At 45.8% G+C, this 17,927-nt stretch overlaps 2 protein-coding genes across 4 annotated transcripts in view; one reads left to right on the forward strand and one right to left on the reverse strand.

Annotated features, from left to right (window-relative positions):
* The window catches only part of LOC110015396 (uncharacterized), a 51,321-nt gene extending 50,547 nt beyond the window's left edge, over positions 1–774 (forward strand). The window contains exon 8 of the transcript XR_013657285.1: positions 4–774. The gene's annotated coding sequence lies outside the window, so the exon portion shown is untranslated. The remainder of the gene's footprint in view (positions 1–3) is intronic.
* Positions 1–17,927, reverse strand: part of prkcz (protein kinase C, zeta) — a 105,215-nt gene that overhangs the window by 8,371 nt on the left and 78,917 nt on the right. For all 3 annotated transcript variants that reach the window (XM_023957084.2, XM_023957085.2, XM_023957086.2), the window contains 3 exons: positions 14,432–14,511; positions 13,393–13,482; positions 36–151 (listed from right to left, as the gene is read on the reverse strand). In XM_023957084.2, the coding sequence (XP_023812852.1) occupies positions 36–151; positions 13,393–13,482; positions 14,432–14,511 (286 nt within the window). The remainder of the gene's footprint in view (positions 1–35; positions 152–13,392; positions 13,483–14,431; positions 14,512–17,927) is intronic.

Below are 17,927 nucleotides of genomic sequence, written 5' to 3' on the forward strand. Positions count from 1 at the left end.
AAGAAGCAGCTGCAGAGTGGGACAGTCGTACTCACTCGTCGTCAGGCGTTAGCTGCACCGGCTCGTTGGTAAACTGCGTGTCAAAGTTTTCCAGACCAAATTCGTCAGAGATCTGCGGTTTGAAGGGCGGCGTCATCTCCTTCTTTTCCAGCTGAGGAAACACAAAGAAACCACGAATGTTATCGTTGCTCACTAAGGAGAACAGGCTGGAAAAGGAAGCTCAGTTCTGGATGGGCTCTGTTTGTATTTGTTTTCCTGTCAAAATAATGTCAACCGGAGGAGGGGGAAGACCTGAACGCAGCAGAAAGCAACGCCGAAACGGCGGTTCCTTCAAAGGGCACCTGAACGCAGCAGAAAGCAGTCTGAGACCCGTCTGTGAATGCAGCCTCCCACCCATCTGATCAAAGCAGAAGTTATCATGTAGACTGAAGCTGAGCCTGCAGCAGAACACTGTTCCTCAGCAGCTCCATGTTCGCTCATGCTGGCTCTGCAGAGACTGCTGAGGGCGCGGTCGGCAAAGCATGTTGTTAGCATGAGGCTGGATCTATACTCCAGTGGAAAATGGCTCAACCGCACCACAAAACACATTGGCTCCACCCCTTCTTTTATTTCAGAGGGAAAATGTAACCATGGTAACAGAGCAGTCACTGAGAGAACTTTTGACGTTTGTGTTAAGTTCAGAGAGTTCCAAAAAAGCCTTTTTGTTCTCAAACTTTATCATGATAAATAATTATGACCTCAGTGAGTTTCTGATACAATAAAGTCTTCACCACATTTAGGATTTTGCTTCACTGTTATTGCTGAACCGTCCAGGTTCTTCCATTTCAGACTCTGGTCCTCCTGGTTTTTAACACGTCTACCATCTGCAGCAAAGCTGTCTGTGACATTAAAGCTCTAAATGTGGGTAATGAGTGAGCAGACAACTAGACTACAATTTATCTGAACCACACAGTAAAACCATGTGTAGGTGGATCAAATGTCCTTGCATTTAGTCCTGTTTTTATAAAGATAAATTCCTTAACCCCCCTCCAAGGCCATAGTAGTTCAGCATCACAGATGTTCAGTTTTAGGAGGCCTGAGCGGGCTGCCTCCCCATCCTGCAGGGGCTCTCTGTCTGCCCCCTTTTGGCACGATCTTTGTTTGGCCTTTCAGATCGGTACGGGGGCTTCGACTAGTGATGACGACATCACACTACAGCAACAACACTTAGGCAAACTACTTATAGGCTGTGTCCAAATTCCCATCCTAATCCCTAGCTATTAAAAAACTATCTAGTGCGAGACACCAAGCACACTACTTGTTGTAAAAACGGGAAAAATTATGTCACAGAAGAGAAATCAAATCAATACGAGTATCTAAAAATTACTGTGTTCTGATGATGAAATGTCTGTTGTTAATTTAAAAAATAAATGCAAACACAATTTTTTCACAAAAAATTTTCAATTGCAATGCATTGTGGTCTATAATCGCCAATCTAGTTAGCTGGTTGCACACTGGTTTTTCACAGAGACTTCTGGGAAATCTGTAAGGCAGAATGGAAGAGCTGTATTAGTGTGTAAATGACTGTACAGCTTATCAAATATTGTGATGTCATCTCTAGTCGCGAGCCCCCGTACCGATCTGGCATAGCCGGCTGCCTGGCGTAGCCATCACCTCGCTACAGTCAATAGGAGCATTAATGATGCAATGGCAAAATATATTTGAGTTATAATATTGCTTTAAAGCACTTCACTTAATAATGGGAAATATGTAACCAGAAGCATTTAAGTGTATTTCCGGTCAAAAATAATGGTTGTGTAAAGTTAAAGTAAAATATGTCCAACACAAGAGGCCCTCAGTTTTCATCTGCCAGCCCAGCTGTTGGACAGGACAAGTTAAAAATAAAAAAGGAATAAAATGGTTGTGTAAAAGGTCACAATTATTTTGTGGGGAACAAATAATTTTTTGTACCCATGTCAGGTCACGGGCTCCGTACTTCTCACCGTTTCCTGACAATCTCTATGTCATAAACACTTATCAGCGTACCTTCTTAGCACTCTTCCTGCCAGTAACTGTCCTGCAGCACGCCCCCACCGGACCAGAGAAGTGAGTAAAAAGGGTTGTACTTGACGTTGATACAGATGTTCCAAACTTGTGAGCAAAATATAAAGTTTGGATGAACTAAAAAAGCGCAGGATTTCCATAATTTCTGTCTGTGGTTGCTTTGCCCCACCTTCGTAATTCCTGACCAATAAGTTTAGAGATCTTTAGTCACATGCTTTTGTTTGCAAGCTTTAGTCTGGAACAGAAAAGTAAGTCCCGTTGACATCAGTCTGAATACAGACCAAGCTTTGAGGTTCAGGACTTGATCTGGACCAAATTAAGCAGGACCAGGACCAACAGATTTTTCCAGGCTGAATACACCCTAAGATATAGAGGTTGAAATGACAGATTCAAATGTCTATTAACTTTCATAATTATGAAAGCTGAATGAGCAAAAAAACACTGGAGAAAAACAATGTATGCAAAAACCCAATTTTTCAAATCAGCTGGGAAAAAAGGACAGACTTGTCCTTTCGGTCTCAGGATCTTCCCTCAATTAGCTGTTTTTTTATTCTAAAAATGATAGAAAAAAGCCCAAAAAATTGACAGTTTGCCAAAGAAAGAATCAATAAGTCAACATGATGTCTAAAAATGATTAAAAAGACATTTAAAATCCATAAATGAAAAGTTGCCTGGATCAATAAATGGTTCAAATCAGTTTCCTAAAGTACAGATAATTAAAGGGACAGAGTCTGGGTTCTGCTGAACTGTTCAAACCAATCCTATCTATAGCTGAACGCTAGAAGTTCTGCTCAGAGTTTTTCAACCATTACAAGCTTTTTCCCTTTTGTATTATGAACAATAAACTGCTTCATTTTTCACAAAAATTAGAATAACAAAAGTAGAAGCAGAAATGAGCTGAATGTTTTCACACCAGCATAGCTGAAACAGCTGAAAATACGACGTGACTAGAGGAGCTGAAGAACGGAAACCTGTTTCTGACAGAATAACCTGGACTGTCGGAAGATTGAGGAAGAAACTCTGCACTTATTTCAAAATGTTGAGAAAGGCAAGATTAAAAACTGGATCTGTTTTTCACTTATGAAAGACTGCAGAGGCTGAGGCAAACATGTGTGTGTGTGTGTGTGGGGGGGGGGGGGGGGGGGTGATTAGGCCCGAGTGATTCAGCCTGAGAGTTTTTGTCTGCTGTGTTTCCATGGTTGCACATCAGTCAGATGTGCACGAGCACATTTACTAAGAACAGGATGAGGTCAAAAGCGGCGCAGATGCAAGATCATTAGAGCTAAAGAGCAACAGGAATTATTCTACCGTCATGGAGTCACTGCAGAGCCAGGCCATCAGCAAGTACCAACGGGTCACAGCTAACAGAGACTCAAGCAGACATTCAAGAAACGCCATCACCAGGGGGCGCTACAAACTGACTTACAGAGCTGGATCAATCAGAAAATACTGCTGTTGAGCAAAACCGATCATCTCAAACTGCAATCTCACATGAGTCTCATCTGGGAAAGATGCCTGTCTCTGACCAAGGTGCCAGCTTCAAACGGAAAACAGCAACAATCCAGCAGCACAGCATCATTAGGAAGAATTCAGACCAACAGGCTCGATCCTGGTCCTCTTGGGAGCAACGGTCCTTGTTCACTTGCAGATGAACTCTGGTGCGATTCACTTCAGTGCACAGACCAAAGAGAGGAGATGATGTGAGCTATGGGCGTTAGGAAGCCCTTATGTGTCTGCTTGACCCCTCCTCCTGCTCATTTTAGCACCTCTATTACCCCAATGAAAGCAGTCCAGGACTGCCTTTAAAGTGATGCCAACATCTGGCTGCAGCAGCAGCTCATTTTTGGACTGAACTTTGTTATACTACAGTCACTTTATTTTTCTCTTTTTAGAGTCACATTCTTTTTTTCATCTTATTGTATTTTATTTTGTCATTTGAAGTTAGATTCCCTGTTTAGACTGGAGCTTGAGAGAAACGGAATTTCAATTTCTATGTATGTGAAAACATTATAGATAATTACAATAAAGTTTACTTTGACTTCTAGCCTGTTTTGGTTTGTTAGTACAGTTTTTGAAAACTTATTGTAGCATTTCGTCAGTGCTCTTCAGTACTACTCCGTTTTCTCCATGTTTGTTTTTTCAGACTTGTGTGATCTAAAAATTATATTTCAAGAGCCTAGCTAGTTCAGGTGGATAAGGACTGGCACATGGGAGATCAGGGTTCAATTCCCAGGGCGTGCATTGAGTTTCATGCAGTGTGGGTCCTTGGGCAAGGCTCTTTGCACTACTGCCTATCCATGTAGCCACAAGGGTCTCCCTGTCCTTATCCTGGATAAAATACAGGGTTGTGTCAGGAAGGCCCCCCAGTGTAAACATCTCTGCCAAATCCCTGGTGCAAATCAGTGAAGCTGATTACTATGGTGACCCCCGAAGGGATAGGCTGAAAGGTCAACATATTTAAAGAACCTGTTTCACGTTTCCTTTTGAGTGGCATCCACACTGTTTCTGTGTTCATATTCTTGTCCACTCTTTTTCACTATACTGCTTATAGTGGCATTGTAATTGGATCCTCTTATCAGTTACCCCCTTCCTTTGGATTGGGAGTTTAACATAAGTGAGATCTATTCCAGGGTTCTCTTGGTTTTATGTTATTCAGCTGTTCGCTTAGCTGTTGACCAAAGTTTGAAGTGACATGTCATTGGTGTGTTGCTGGTGTGACTGGATGAGTCCAATAGTGCTTGTCTGGAGCAAAAGTGAACTGCTGCATTGTGAACCACTATCAGGCCAATATCCCTAAACAAATACAGTAGAAGTGGATGAACTTAGATATTTAGTAAAAGCCAACTTGGCAGAACAGAAGTCATATTTCTTTTAAGGGAGGGTGGGGGATGCTTAAATGTCAACTGTGCCAAAAGTAGTCCAGGTAGATAGAATGGACAATCAGAGAGGCAAGTAGACAGCCACATTATAATCTGTTAACTTGATAGTCCAATCCACAAAAATTCACAAACGTGGACTCTAACCACCGTGTCACGAAATGTCGTGAAGAGAGTCCGAGCTTGTACAGGAGGCTGAGTGGCACTGGTTAGACATAGTTAGGCTCTGAAACCCACTCTGGCTTTGCCCATATTGAGAGGCAGCAGGCTGGTGTGGATTTGCTCATAGTCCCTCATCTCAGTTGTACCGTGTGGAGGTGTGCCTCAGTGAATGAGCTGTCAAAGACAGGTCCCTTATTGCTGTCTCAGTTTACATGTCAAACAGAAGCACCAAGTACCCAGCCAACTTGGAGTCTCTAGTAGGGGTAATAGAAAGTGTTTTGAATGGGGATTCCATTATTCTACTGGGAGACTTCAACACCCATGTGGCGAATGACAGCAATAACTGGAGGGGCGGAACGGCTTCCCTGATTGGAAGCTGAGCCGTGCTTTGTTAATGTATTTTTGTAGCAGTCACGGTTTCCTCTTGGCCACCATATCTTAGTACAAGGGTCAGTGCATGTGGCACCAGGACACCGTATCAGGAAGTTCACATTTGAAAGGTCAGCTGAGCTTCCACCATGTGTCCTGGACACCTGAGAAAACAGAGGGGAGAATCTTTATCCCCTCACACCTTTGAAAACATCATTTGGAGGTCAGGAATTGTGCCCCAGGACTGGCAGACCAGGTCAGTTCTCTTTTTAAAAAAAGGGGACCAAAAGGTAGGCTTCAGCTTCAGGAGGATGAAACCTCTAAGCTTTTCTGGGAAAGTCTACTCCAAGGTACTGGAAAAGAGAATTTGGCTGGTAGTTGGCCCTCTGATTCCGGAGTAACTGTGTGGTTCCCTGGTCCCCCTGGAACAGTGGACCAGCTCTAAGCCCTGCACTGGGTTTTTCGGGGAGGCGGTGTGCTACGGGCTGGCCGTGCTTGGGGGGGGCAGCTGGCTGGGGAGGGCGGGGATTGATCTGCCAACCCTTTGGTTGTTGGATGAACTGCTCTACCGCCTGAGCTAAACTGCCGCCCTAATAAAGGTAGTGATGGACATTTCTGAACAGTCCTCATGTGGTTACAACACACTACTCTGGCACTGGCATGAAATACCCTTCTTGACCAGGGCACAGTTTACACTTTCAATCAAAAATATTGACAGGATTTTGTTGGAGAAGTGGACGTGGGTCCGGAGTTCCCGATAAGATTAGTTGCGTTGATGTTGGCAACAGGTGAGAGGTAAAGTTTAGCCACAAAAGAAGTGGTAAATAACCCAACATCTCTGAGCAAATCAACTCAATGCTTTATATACATATTCAGAACTTAAGCTGTTTCCTGTGTTTGTTTCACAATCTAAAAACCAAAAAGATGCTAATCTTTCTGTGACAATTTCTGGTGATGGAGACTGGATGGTTGGAGAGGCTGCTGAATCGCCGTCTCCAGAACTGTACAAAATAGGGCTAACCACAGCCTGTGGTCTTGAGCGCTACATGGATGCACTCCCCGCCACGCATGACCGTCCGTGGACAGAAACCTGACAGAGCATCTGTTTTCACTGCACCTCTTCCATGCATCCAGACACGTATTCCTATATGACACTCTGAGGACTAGCGGGACGAGCCACTGTCCTTCCAAGTAAGGTTTTGTTTTCAGATAATAGCGCCCCAAATGAGCAGCTGTTGAATTGCACTATTTGTCTAAGGGATTTAGTCCATTTCAGTCTTTGGTTCCCACAGTGCTGTGTGTGAAAGCAAATAAAACCGGAATATAGTGGGCATTTTTTAACGCTGCAACAGATGAATGACCAGAATCAAAGTTGCTGAAATTCACAACCAGCTCAGGAAAATGATGGTAGTGCTGCTGTCATTGTCTCCTGACAAACACTTCCTTGTTTCCAGTTTGTAATCATATACAGTATTCCCCCCTTATTCGCGGGGTTTGGGACCAGAGAGTCCTGCAAAACCACCCCCCACCCCCACGGCTGAAGACGGTCCGTCACCGATCTTTACTCATCAAAAAGCCTCCTGAAACATTTCTGATGTCTTGTAAAACATGTTAAAGAACATTGGAATATTGCTCAACATAAAGAGTTTTCTTTTAAGTTTCAGAGTAATAGACTGAACCATAGTGTACTTTATAACACACATTAGGACCGTCTCTCTGTGCCTTAAAACCAGGAGTCCATGCTTCCTTCCTCTTTGGTTCAGGGTGAGCGGTTATTTTCACCCAGAAGAACACTTGTTCCAGATGATAGTTATTTTCTGCAATTTTCTTTTTTTTTTTAGCACATCAGGATATTTTCTGGCTGCTTCTGAGTCAGCTGATACCATTTCTCCATGCAGGGGCACAGTCTTCGGTTATAGCGGTTCAGGAACTGGTAGAACCGGCTGTTGTTGCTGTGAAATATTCCTCAGCTGACTGGGCGGCGTGCTATGCATCTCCGCTCCCCTCCTCCCTCTACAGCACCTTATTTGGAAGCAAAAGTCTCATACAAGCGTCTTGAGCTGAGTTTTTGTGTCGAACCGGAGGATTTATGTGACTGATAAAAAATCTGCAAATAAAAAACTGTGAATATATAAACGCAAATGCGCGGGGAAGACTGTGCTACATTTGAATCGTTGTCGCCATCTGCTGGTAAACTGAAACAACTTAGTGAGGACCGTCCTGTGGAGAGCTTTGGGAAAGCTTTCTTCGCTCTACAGTTGGTGTACAAAGCTACAATGAAGGAGGCAAAAATAGAGTCAAGGCCTTCAGCTGTAATTCAAAGGATTTTGGACAAAGTGTCTGGAAAAAAAAGAAGTTTCGGCGATGCTTTGAAGGCAGTGAGGCAGACTTTGTTTGTGTGTGTGTTGTTGCTTTGTGTGGTCTCCGTTTTTTATTGGAGTTTTGGGTTCAGACTTCTTTCTAAGAAAATCCTCAAACACAAAAACACTTGTGTCTTCTTAAAATGCCCCCCCCCTCATCTTTTCAGCACCTGCCTACTCCTCTGTCAGTCTCACGCCCTCACATCCTGTCTCTGTGCTTCGCCTCTCTGTCTTACTCATGCTCCATCTTTTATCTCCTCTCATCCCTCTCCTTTGATGTGCTGTTGGGGGGGGGGGGGGGGGGTAGACCGTGTGTGTGTTTGTAATGAAGGGTGGCCTGCTACGATCCCGCCTCCTCCACACACTCTGTGGCGTCCCAGAGGTGGAATGTGGGCAACAGAGGGGGGAGGTTCCTGCTCAGGCAGCATCAGTGAACCTGATGAGGCTCTTCAGCTCCACAGGAACAAGGACGCCGCCATCACAGACGCCAAGTGCTCTCACTCCACCGCCGCTTTCAGAGGTACGAGTGCAGCAGCTTGAATCCAGAATGACGCTCCCAGTGCAAACGGCTGGTGAAAGGAGCAGACTCCATCTTTCCTGCATCGCCAAGTCTTCAGCTGAAGAGAAAGCTGAAGAGCGAGTGATGCCAGGCACAGAGCAAATGAAAATGAGAGGAAGAAGACGGTGAGGATCACACGCTGAAACGATATTAGCTGGAAGAATCCTAAAGAGGCCAAACTACTTGTTGACAATATGTAGAGCAGAAAGTGGCAGACAGCTGAAAGGTTCAACAACTTCAACCAGTGGCACCTAAAAGCACAAAAGTAAAAGAAAAGATAACAACAGTAAAAAAAGAAGGAACACAGTAAAGGAGAGTCCATCACTGATGAGCTTCCTGTCTTTTCTTGGTTGTAAAAGGAATATGTTTCCTCTGCTGCACACTTTGTCTGCTTTCTGACAACATTGATCTAATCAGAGTGAGCCCTAAAGTCCACCCTGGCGTTTGGTGGACTTCTGCCATAACAGGCATTTGCAACGGACAGGAATAAACTCTCAGGCACGTGGAGCGTGCACGAGCAGCTGCAGGAGTGATGGGCAGGGAAAATATGCTCAAGGGTTCCTTCTTCTTCTTCTGGACCTTTGAACACATGGATGAATGAGGTGAAGGCTCCTCCTCTGTGGTTCAAATGTTCAAACATCTGATGAGAATGTGTCTGTGCATTAGGAGCGTGGGGGGGGGGGGGGGGGGGAGAACAGACAGTATCTCCCACTTAACTGTTCTGCCTGTAGCTGAGGGTCGTTGCTGTAAAAGCTGTCTGCTGTCCCATGAAGGACACAGAGTCTAAACCGCTGAAGGATGAGCAGTGAAACCATGGCTTCTACAGGAACGCTCCAGTCCGTCGTCTTCAGGCCTCTGCATGAGAGGCAGCCGTCTGTTCCTAAAATAACAGAACACTTCTTGACATGTTTTTATAGAGGTTCCACTCTTGTGAGGTTTTCTGTGCTTTCTTTCAATGAAGGACGGAGCGAAGAGCCAGGAGAAGTCGTGTCTCCCTGGTTTATTTATTATCTGTCTGTCAAGCTGCTGAGCAGAGAACAGAGCTAAAGAACAGAAGATGGTATCTGTCCAAAACAACAGAGTCCAGCGTTTTGGCTTCAGTTCTGTGCTCTTTGGGACATATTTGTATCCACCCAGTTCGTATTTGAAAACAAACGTTATTTATATGATTTTGTTTAATGTGGGTTAAGGTTTTTTTTTAAATTCTGGATTGGATGGAAACGAGTCAAGAGAAAACAAGAGAGGAGAAAGAGGAGAAGAGGGGACAGAAGAACAGAAGCATTTGACACGAAGAGAGAGAAGAGTTTCTGAAGGCTGAAGGTTTTCAATGTCCTGAAGAACTTTGTTTTTGTGCACAAAAGTATTTTATTTTTGTTAAAGTATTTAACAAATCAAATAAATCCATTTATGCATATAACGGATTTACGCCCCTTGATGTCGGTTTTTTTTTTGCTGGAGGATGTATACTCCAGGTATGGGAGAGCAGGAAGGCCCCCTCATCCCTGTTCATGGAAGTGTGGGCTCAAGGGGCGGAGTCTCTTGTCAAAGTTTGACAGGTGACTCCGCCTCAGTCACAATCATCTGTTTTTAAAGACGTCACACACTCCCACCTGATGACGATCCTGACGAAGGCGGAAGGTATTCCACCGAAACATGTCGGTACGTTTTTATAAAACAAACCAGTGTCTGATAAAAAAATTATTTAAATACGCAGTATAATTTTTAAACTGTTGCAATGAAAGGAGAATTATGTTTTTGGTTGTTTTGCTCTTTGTTCACACACCTCAAGTTTGATCATTATCGCATATCGCAAGTTTTCCTCATATGGTGCAGCCCTAGTCTGCACAAACAAACACACACACACATTTATGCAGATCCACACACACATACACGCACCCACACACACACACACACACACACACACACACACACACACACACACACACACACACACACACACACACACACACACACACACACACACACACACAGGCTATGCTCAAATTCCTTCACTACTCACTACATAGTGCACTATATAGGCATTTGCCATTTTGTAGTGCTGTCTGAATCTGCAATTTCAAAATCTAATGCCCCAGAGAATTCTGGGAAAAACCTGTCAGCATCAATGCTCCCTAGACTGGCAGAAATAAACCACAATGCATTTCGTTTAATCAGTTTTAATCAGCGTAAATGTTTTTAAATGTATTTTATAATAAACCATCAACTTTAACATCATCAGAACACAGAGGATTCATAAATAGTCACCAAAAAACTCACATTGATTAGATTTTCACTTTGTGAAATCTCTGACATCATATCCGCCATTTAAAAAAATAAAAGTAGTGCACATGATGTCTGCAAACAAACATCCATGTTTGTGCAGATGTGAGCAGACAGGTGAGTTCAGGTGAGTGTGCTTTGTGTGACCCTGGACTGAACCCCTCCCCTGCATAGAAGCCCCCTGGTGGGCAGCACAGAAGCAGCCAGGCCCCCCCAGAATCCCCCCAGAAAAGTAGCTGCAAAACTCCAAACCAGCATCCAGAGACAGAACTGGAGACACCCCCACAGGACAGAAAAGAGGTGGAGGTGCATGGAGAGCACAAGCCTGAACCCTAAGCAAACGCCGCCACCAGAGGAAGCCCAGGACCACCCTGACAGCACCTGCACAACGCCCCAGGCAGCCCCCCATCACGTCTGGCACAGAGCAGAGGCAAGGGGCGAGCTCCCACTCCCAAGGAGAAGGGCGTGGTCAGAAAATCAGACAGGCCAAGGAGAAGATGGAAACATGCAGCAACCCTGAACATGAAGGTGGGACCCGCTGGGGGCACGCCCCAGCTCTGATCTACCAGGGCTCCCAGTCTGTGAATTCCAGCCACAAAACCACACACTCGGCAGCTGCTGGCCCCTCCCACCACACATAAGGTATATATGTATTCTATAGGTGACGGTCTGTGAATTCCAGCCACAAAACCACACACTCGGCAGCTGCTGGCCCCTCCCACCACACATAAGGTATATATGTATTCTATAGGTGACGGGCAGAGCAAAAAAAAAAAAAGTCTTCCCTTCGCCTGGAATAAATAAGGGGTAGGTCTCTGCAAAGGCCCCTCTTCACCAGCAGAACTTGGTTGTGGAGGATCTCCATGAAGGTAACGTGACCTGCAGATACGGGGACAGCTAGCATATCCTGATCCTGTGGGTCATTAAAGACCCACGCTAATAAAAAATGATGTTTTGGTGTTTTTAACATCTTCTTGTAGCATTCTTATGATGATGGAGACACATAGAAAAAAAAACTAAGGTTTAAACTTAATTTCTGAGTATTTCTTAAAAATCATTGTGAACCAGGAGCAGACGGAAAAATGCTGTTGGAAAAAGCCTTTAGTTGATATGTGGAAAATATGCTAGATGGGCCTCAAGCACCCTGCTCCTCTCTGCATGGGATGGGGAAGGGGGGGCGGGGCTGCTCCGCACTAGAAACTGGCACAGGTTTATGATTTTGACTAAAATCATAATTAAAAGTCCACTAGGAACGCTTTGAAAATAGACCAAAAGATGATCGGAGTGGAACTTAAACTCAGGATAGTCTGCTGTTGGACTTTTCCATCCAGAGAATCTTAATTTTATTTAGAAGAACTGTTTCTGGGGTAATGAGACCACTCTGTGCTCTTTTTAGAAAGGTCTTTTATTTTGCTGCAGCCTAACTTTATCATACCTTAAAACCATATTTCCTTCGTGTTTTAGTAAAAATGTCTGCACAGTTCTGGTTCTGCAGCACAGATCTGCACATCTCCTCCTCCTCAGACGCTCATAAATAATGTTGCTTTATGTTTTATTCCCTCCAGTGGGCAGATGAAATTTTAATTTGGTAAAAGAGAAATGTCTCTCCCTTCTAGCAGCTGCTTCAGCCCCTTTTCCTGGTGTTTTCTGGGGTCCTGCAGAGACCCGAGCACATTGATGACTTTGTGTTTGGTCCTTGTTTTGGGCTGACCTGCACAGACTTCTTCACGTGTGTCAATCACAGCTTCAGTCAGTCTGACTGTTTTTCAGGAACCCACTCCACTTTTCCTCGTAGCTCCAGAGCAGCAGATGAGGGTCTGCGTTTCCGCCCCTGATGGTGAGGAGCGTGGTGCCGCAGCATGGAGGAGGACAGCGGCCCGCATCATCCGGAGCGCAGCCTCAGAGAATCTGTCGCTTCAGGCTGCTACCGAGGAAAGAAAAGCTCAAAACCTGCAGCCCTGAGCCTTTAATCAGCCGGTTTTTGTCTCCTTCAAAACAACCATGCTAAGAGATTAACAGGCAGGCGCAGTTACAGGGAGCAAACTGTTGTTGCCATGGAAACAGATGATGAGAGGAAGGAGAAAAAAAATACCCCTTTGGTCTGAAATTAGCATGTTAGCAGCAGGTCTGATTGGATCTCTAATAAAAACCGTTGAGGGGCCTGACTTTAGCCGATAAATGCAGTAACTGTAGCAAAGTTTCCCAAACCTCCAACTGTTCCTGTTTGCAGCACAGCTGCCCACAGCTGGACATGAAGTCTGAGGATTTGGGTTGATATCAGCAGCATGAGAGGGTTTCAGGTTCTTAGAAACGAAACAGATTTACACCAAAGACAATCTTTTTGAGACTGGGCTGGGCCTACCACGCCAGCGGGGGCGGAGCTTACCACGCCAGCGCGGGTCGGCCTTACATCGGCAGCGCGGGTTGGGCTTACCATGCAAGCGGGGGCGGAGCTTACCACGCCAGCGGGGGTTGGGCTTACCACGCAAGCGGGCGCGGAGCTTACCACGCCAGCATGGTTGAAGATGTTCTAACCGAGAGACCGCCATCTTGGTGAGGGCGCCACAGGAAAAGGGCTTTAGTCAGTTCAGTGGCATGATGTCTTTTTGACCAGATATTTGAATGGTTGCTATGGTAACATTGTAGGCCAGCAGTACTGAGCTTTGGGGGACGTACTATTATGAATGTTCTTGTGCATTCAGGAACAGAAAACAGGAATCGACCAGTTAGAGTGAGCTCCTACCTGCTGCCAGTCTATGCTGCGGAAGAAGGTGTGAGACTTGATGTCTGTGAAGCCCGTCTGGACTTGACACCCCAGCCGCTCCTTGGGATCCTGTTGGGAAAACAAAATCGTGAATGAAACAGCCACAGTGGAGAGGTGCTGGAATATTTTACACAGCTGAGCGTGAAGCAGATCCATCCCCGTTTACAACATCGTTCCAGTCCAGGGGGCCAAGACCAAAGCAGACTATACTTCAGATGGTGGACAGAGTCCTCCATGGTGATTAAACCGCCTTGATGCTCTTGAGCAAACGTGGACCTTTCACTGACGTGTTGAGTTTGACAAGAAACTTTTCAAAGGTCTGGATTGTTCTGCCACTGACGTCTGTTGGTTGTTTACTTCTTGACATTCTTTTTTTAAAGGATCAGAGAGATAGAAAATAAAATGACTGAAACATATTCAGGTTCAACAATGACTTGTTGGAAACTCCCAGAGTCCCAGTGGGAACATGAAGCTGCTTCAATCCATGCTGTCCATGGATTACATTAAGAGGGGGTCCAGATGACCCCACTCCCAATGTCTTGGATAGCACATTAAAGTGGTCTGAACAAACCATTGAAGGTACATTTCTAGTACTTGTGGGATCACTTTCAGTGTCAGAACCAGAGGAAAGTTCTGCGATCCTCTGAAATGTAGACGTCCGGTCAGAGGGTCTTCATGTTCTGGAGCCTGTTCTCCAGAAAAGCAGACTTTTTCTTTGGGTAGGTTTTTGCTTTTGCAAACTTTCCTGATGGATTCATCTGTCAGGACAAAGAAGAACCTTCAGGTTTGTTGGAGGAGCTCAGCTCGCCGTCTTGCAGTGCCCTCCCTCCATGTCAGAGGCGACCTCTGTATTCTGAGCTGGAAATGCTTTGACTTCGTTTTTTCAAACCACTTTAGAATGAAATGCTCCATGTTTGAGAAAGAACTGTGGAGCTTCAGCTGGATTTTCCTACAGAAAAAGGGAGGAATGCTCGGCTGGGCCTCCACTCATGGAGCGTTGTGTGGGGGGGGCTCTCACCTTGTTCAGGAAGCCCTTGAGCACGCTGGCAGCTTTCACCGACAGAGACCTTGGGATGCGAATGGGCTTCTCAAGAATCACTGTAGAAGAAAGGAGAAGGACAGCAACAAAAAGGAGTTAGAGGGAGACAATAGGAGGGCAGCGTGAGAGGAGAGCAGCATGACTCACAGGCCGACTTGCCTGTGGGAGTCAGAGGAGGCGCAGAGGACTTTCTCTCACATTTTGTGATCCGTCAACAGCCTTGAGACTCCCACAGCCACACAGCATCACAAAAATTAGAGATTCACAGAAACTGTTTTCCCTCTAATCCAAGGCTACGCCAGGACTTTCACTTTTATTTTCTAATTTGTGCCCAAGGCTCTGATAAATGCTTCAGCGTGAGGCGTCAGAGACAGCGGGAGCAGAGGAGCACATGTGAGGGAACACGGACGGATCTGGACGTCCGGTGTCTGTCTGCGTCACACATAGGAGACATTTGTGGGTGTTTGTCACATCTCCCTTTATTACTGTCCTGTGCCTCCTCCTCCGTGACCCCCCCCCCCACACACACAGCCATCATCCCTGCTGCTCCCAAACGGCAGCAGGTCCAAAAACGGTGCTGAGAAGCTCCTCTAAGCTCTTTCTCAGAACTTTAACCACTGTGAGGCAGCTGAGCGAAGGCGGCTCAAACGCTGTGATGTCACGCCTTAACTCCAACAGGTCATCCTGTGAAATGTACCAGTTTTTGTCACTGACGTGTAGCAGTTGCCATAGCAACAGCATATCAAAAGATTGCAGCTGGTGAAGTTAGGAAGCTGTGAATGTTCAGGTTTGCAGCCATGAAGGTAAAGACGATGAACCAAACCCTGTGGTCACATGACCCAAAACCCATGTGGTTCTGATCCACAGACCTCACTGCACCAGATTTTCTGACTCCATATAATTCCTTCACTTATTGGTGAGCACAGCTCGTGCAGTGCCCCCCCTGTGCCCCCCTCCTTCCTTCTGTGTGGGTTCAACCACGTTTAAAGGTTTCCTTCTGTGGTAACTTTTGTGCTTTGACTCTGACCTACTTTTACAGTTTATTCCCTGAAACATCGTGAAGCCGTGATTCAGCTTTTCCTATAGTTTCCATTACATGAATCTATGACCGTGAAATCATTTAACCCATTTAGCATTTCCATTTGTTTCAGCCTCTTGAGGAGATTTTCAGGATTTTGGTGTGTGGACGGCTCAGCTCAGCAGCTTGTGGTGCCTCTTCCCAAAGCAGGGCCCTGGCAGCAGATCCAGGTGGCATAAGGAGGAGATGCTCGGATGTTTCCGTTGGCAGTTCTTCCTCCAGGATCCCGCTGGTCGAAAGGCGAGAGCACCAGCAGGACGGCAGGGATGGCAGATGCCGGTCACAGAGAGGCGACGAGTGGCTGACCGTCGCTGCTGAGAGGAAATGCGTCAGACTGCAGCATGGAGGAATCTCTGTTGTGGTGGTGGTGGTGGTGGTGGTGGTGGGGGGGGGGCGTGGGGGGAGTGAGGCGACCATATGGCTCAGACACAAAGACTCTGGAGACTCTCCCCTAAACTGAGGGACACTTTTCAGCCCAGGACTGTTTTTGCATGAGTTCTGGTTGTGGCTGTGGATGGATTTTTGTTTGTTTTGCTGCTGAAGTCCACGCAGCTCCTGGACACTCCAGGAACCAGACCGCGGTCTGCCCTGCTGCAGACCCCTCACAGCGCTGAGCCCCCCCTTACTCTAAAACCCGCTTTGATCTGGAGTCGAATCTGGTTCCTCTCCTCAGGACTTACAGTGATGGCAGCTTTCATCTGGGTGCAAACAAATGCAGATGGGAGAACTACACTCTGTTCAGTTCAGGTTGGTCCCAAAAAGGGTTCAAGTCCATTTCTTCAAGTCTCACAGTAAAAATGAACAAGTACTTTCACCACTACAGTGTTTGAAATACGCAGAGAGACAAACCAGAGACACTTAAAACTATGACTATACTTTGTCTTTTATCTAAACATAAACATTTTTTCATTTACTTGTGTAGATTTTTGAGGCAAACAAGTATTAGAACAACCTGTGATTTTTCAAGATCTCCCACTTAGAAATCCTGGAGGGGTCTGAAATGTTCATCTTAGGTGCGTGTTCACTGTGAGAGACATCGTCTGAAATAATCTGGAAATCACATTCCCAGACTTATTAATAATTAGTAGTGAGTTTCCTGTCCAACAGCTGAACAAACTGAAGGCCTCGTGTGTTGGACAGATTTCACTGTTACGATTGGAGGTTGTGATTTTTCTGACACACGAGGTATATATTTGTATAAACTCCTTTTGTATTTGAGGTTAATCTTTATTTATATTGATTGTGTTTATAAATATTTTATTTGTTGGACTGGGTGGAAAAAGAGGAGATAGAAGGAGAGAACTGGATGTTGGAGATGGGGAATAAGGGAACAAAAGAAAAAAAGGGGGGTTAAGGGGGGTTACTGTCAGGTTTAGATGTTGGTCTAAAAGGGGCGGGGCCTGTCCACACACACACACTCAAATGTTACAAACATACGTGTTGTTCCAAAAATCTTCACATACAAACATGTCAACACAATACAACTGCAGTTCACGTGATCATACTTATTTATACAAATACACACATGTAAAACATTTCATTCGTCACGCAAACTATTTGTGCAAAGGCGAGCTGACACCTGTGCTCAGGTGAGTCTATGTTCTGCTGGGGTGGATGATGGAATGTAAAAAGAGGGGGGGTGCATTGTAATCCCCACACCCAGACCCCCGCCGAAGCAGCAGTCCCCCCCAGACATCTGTGTGCAATAGCAGCTCAAGGAAATCAGCCCGCCGGGAAACCCAACGATAGCCACCCAGACGGGCCCGGAAGGTTTGCCATTGGGGCACCCAGCACCAGCGAGTCACAGGGGCACCAGGGCCCCCCAGTAGAAGACCTGCAACCACCCACCCAAACGACAGGAAGTCTAGTAAAGCAAGGCTGGGACCACTGCCCCCCACCCACGAGGAGGATGCCCAGGAGAAGTGGGGGACCCCCACAAGTGTGGTAAACATGGGCTGACCAGGCTTCCCCCCTGTTGGAATTTTAAAGAGGCCCAGCACCCAAGAGCAGAGACCAGAACAGCACCACAAGGAAACGGACACCCCAGGCTCAGACTGATCCCAGCTGGTGGTCTACCCAGAGGACTCAGGGATCCCTCCCTCTGCATGGAGAGAGGACCGCTGGACCCAGCAAGCCAGCACTTAAGGGACACGGCCGCCACGCTGAGGGCCTGGTTCCCCCACTGGGGATGGGGTCAGTGCCCCCCCTTCCATGATCATATTTGCCTTTCAAAACAAAAGAAAGTGGTGAGTGTGGTGTCTGAGTTGCTGCTGAAGATTATGGAATAGTGATGGAATTTGGACACAACGCCAGTGATTTAAAAAGCATTTTAAATCAAATTTACATTGCATTGAGGATTTTTTTTTTTTGCTAGCTACTCTGTTTTTTGACCATATG

Source organism: Oryzias latipes, chromosome 7 (genome assembly GCF_053564925.1).
Source record: "Oryzias latipes strain Hd-rR chromosome 7, Olatipes_Hd-rR_3.1".
Classification (NCBI taxonomy): domain Eukaryota; kingdom Metazoa; phylum Chordata; class Actinopteri; order Beloniformes; family Adrianichthyidae; genus Oryzias; species Oryzias latipes.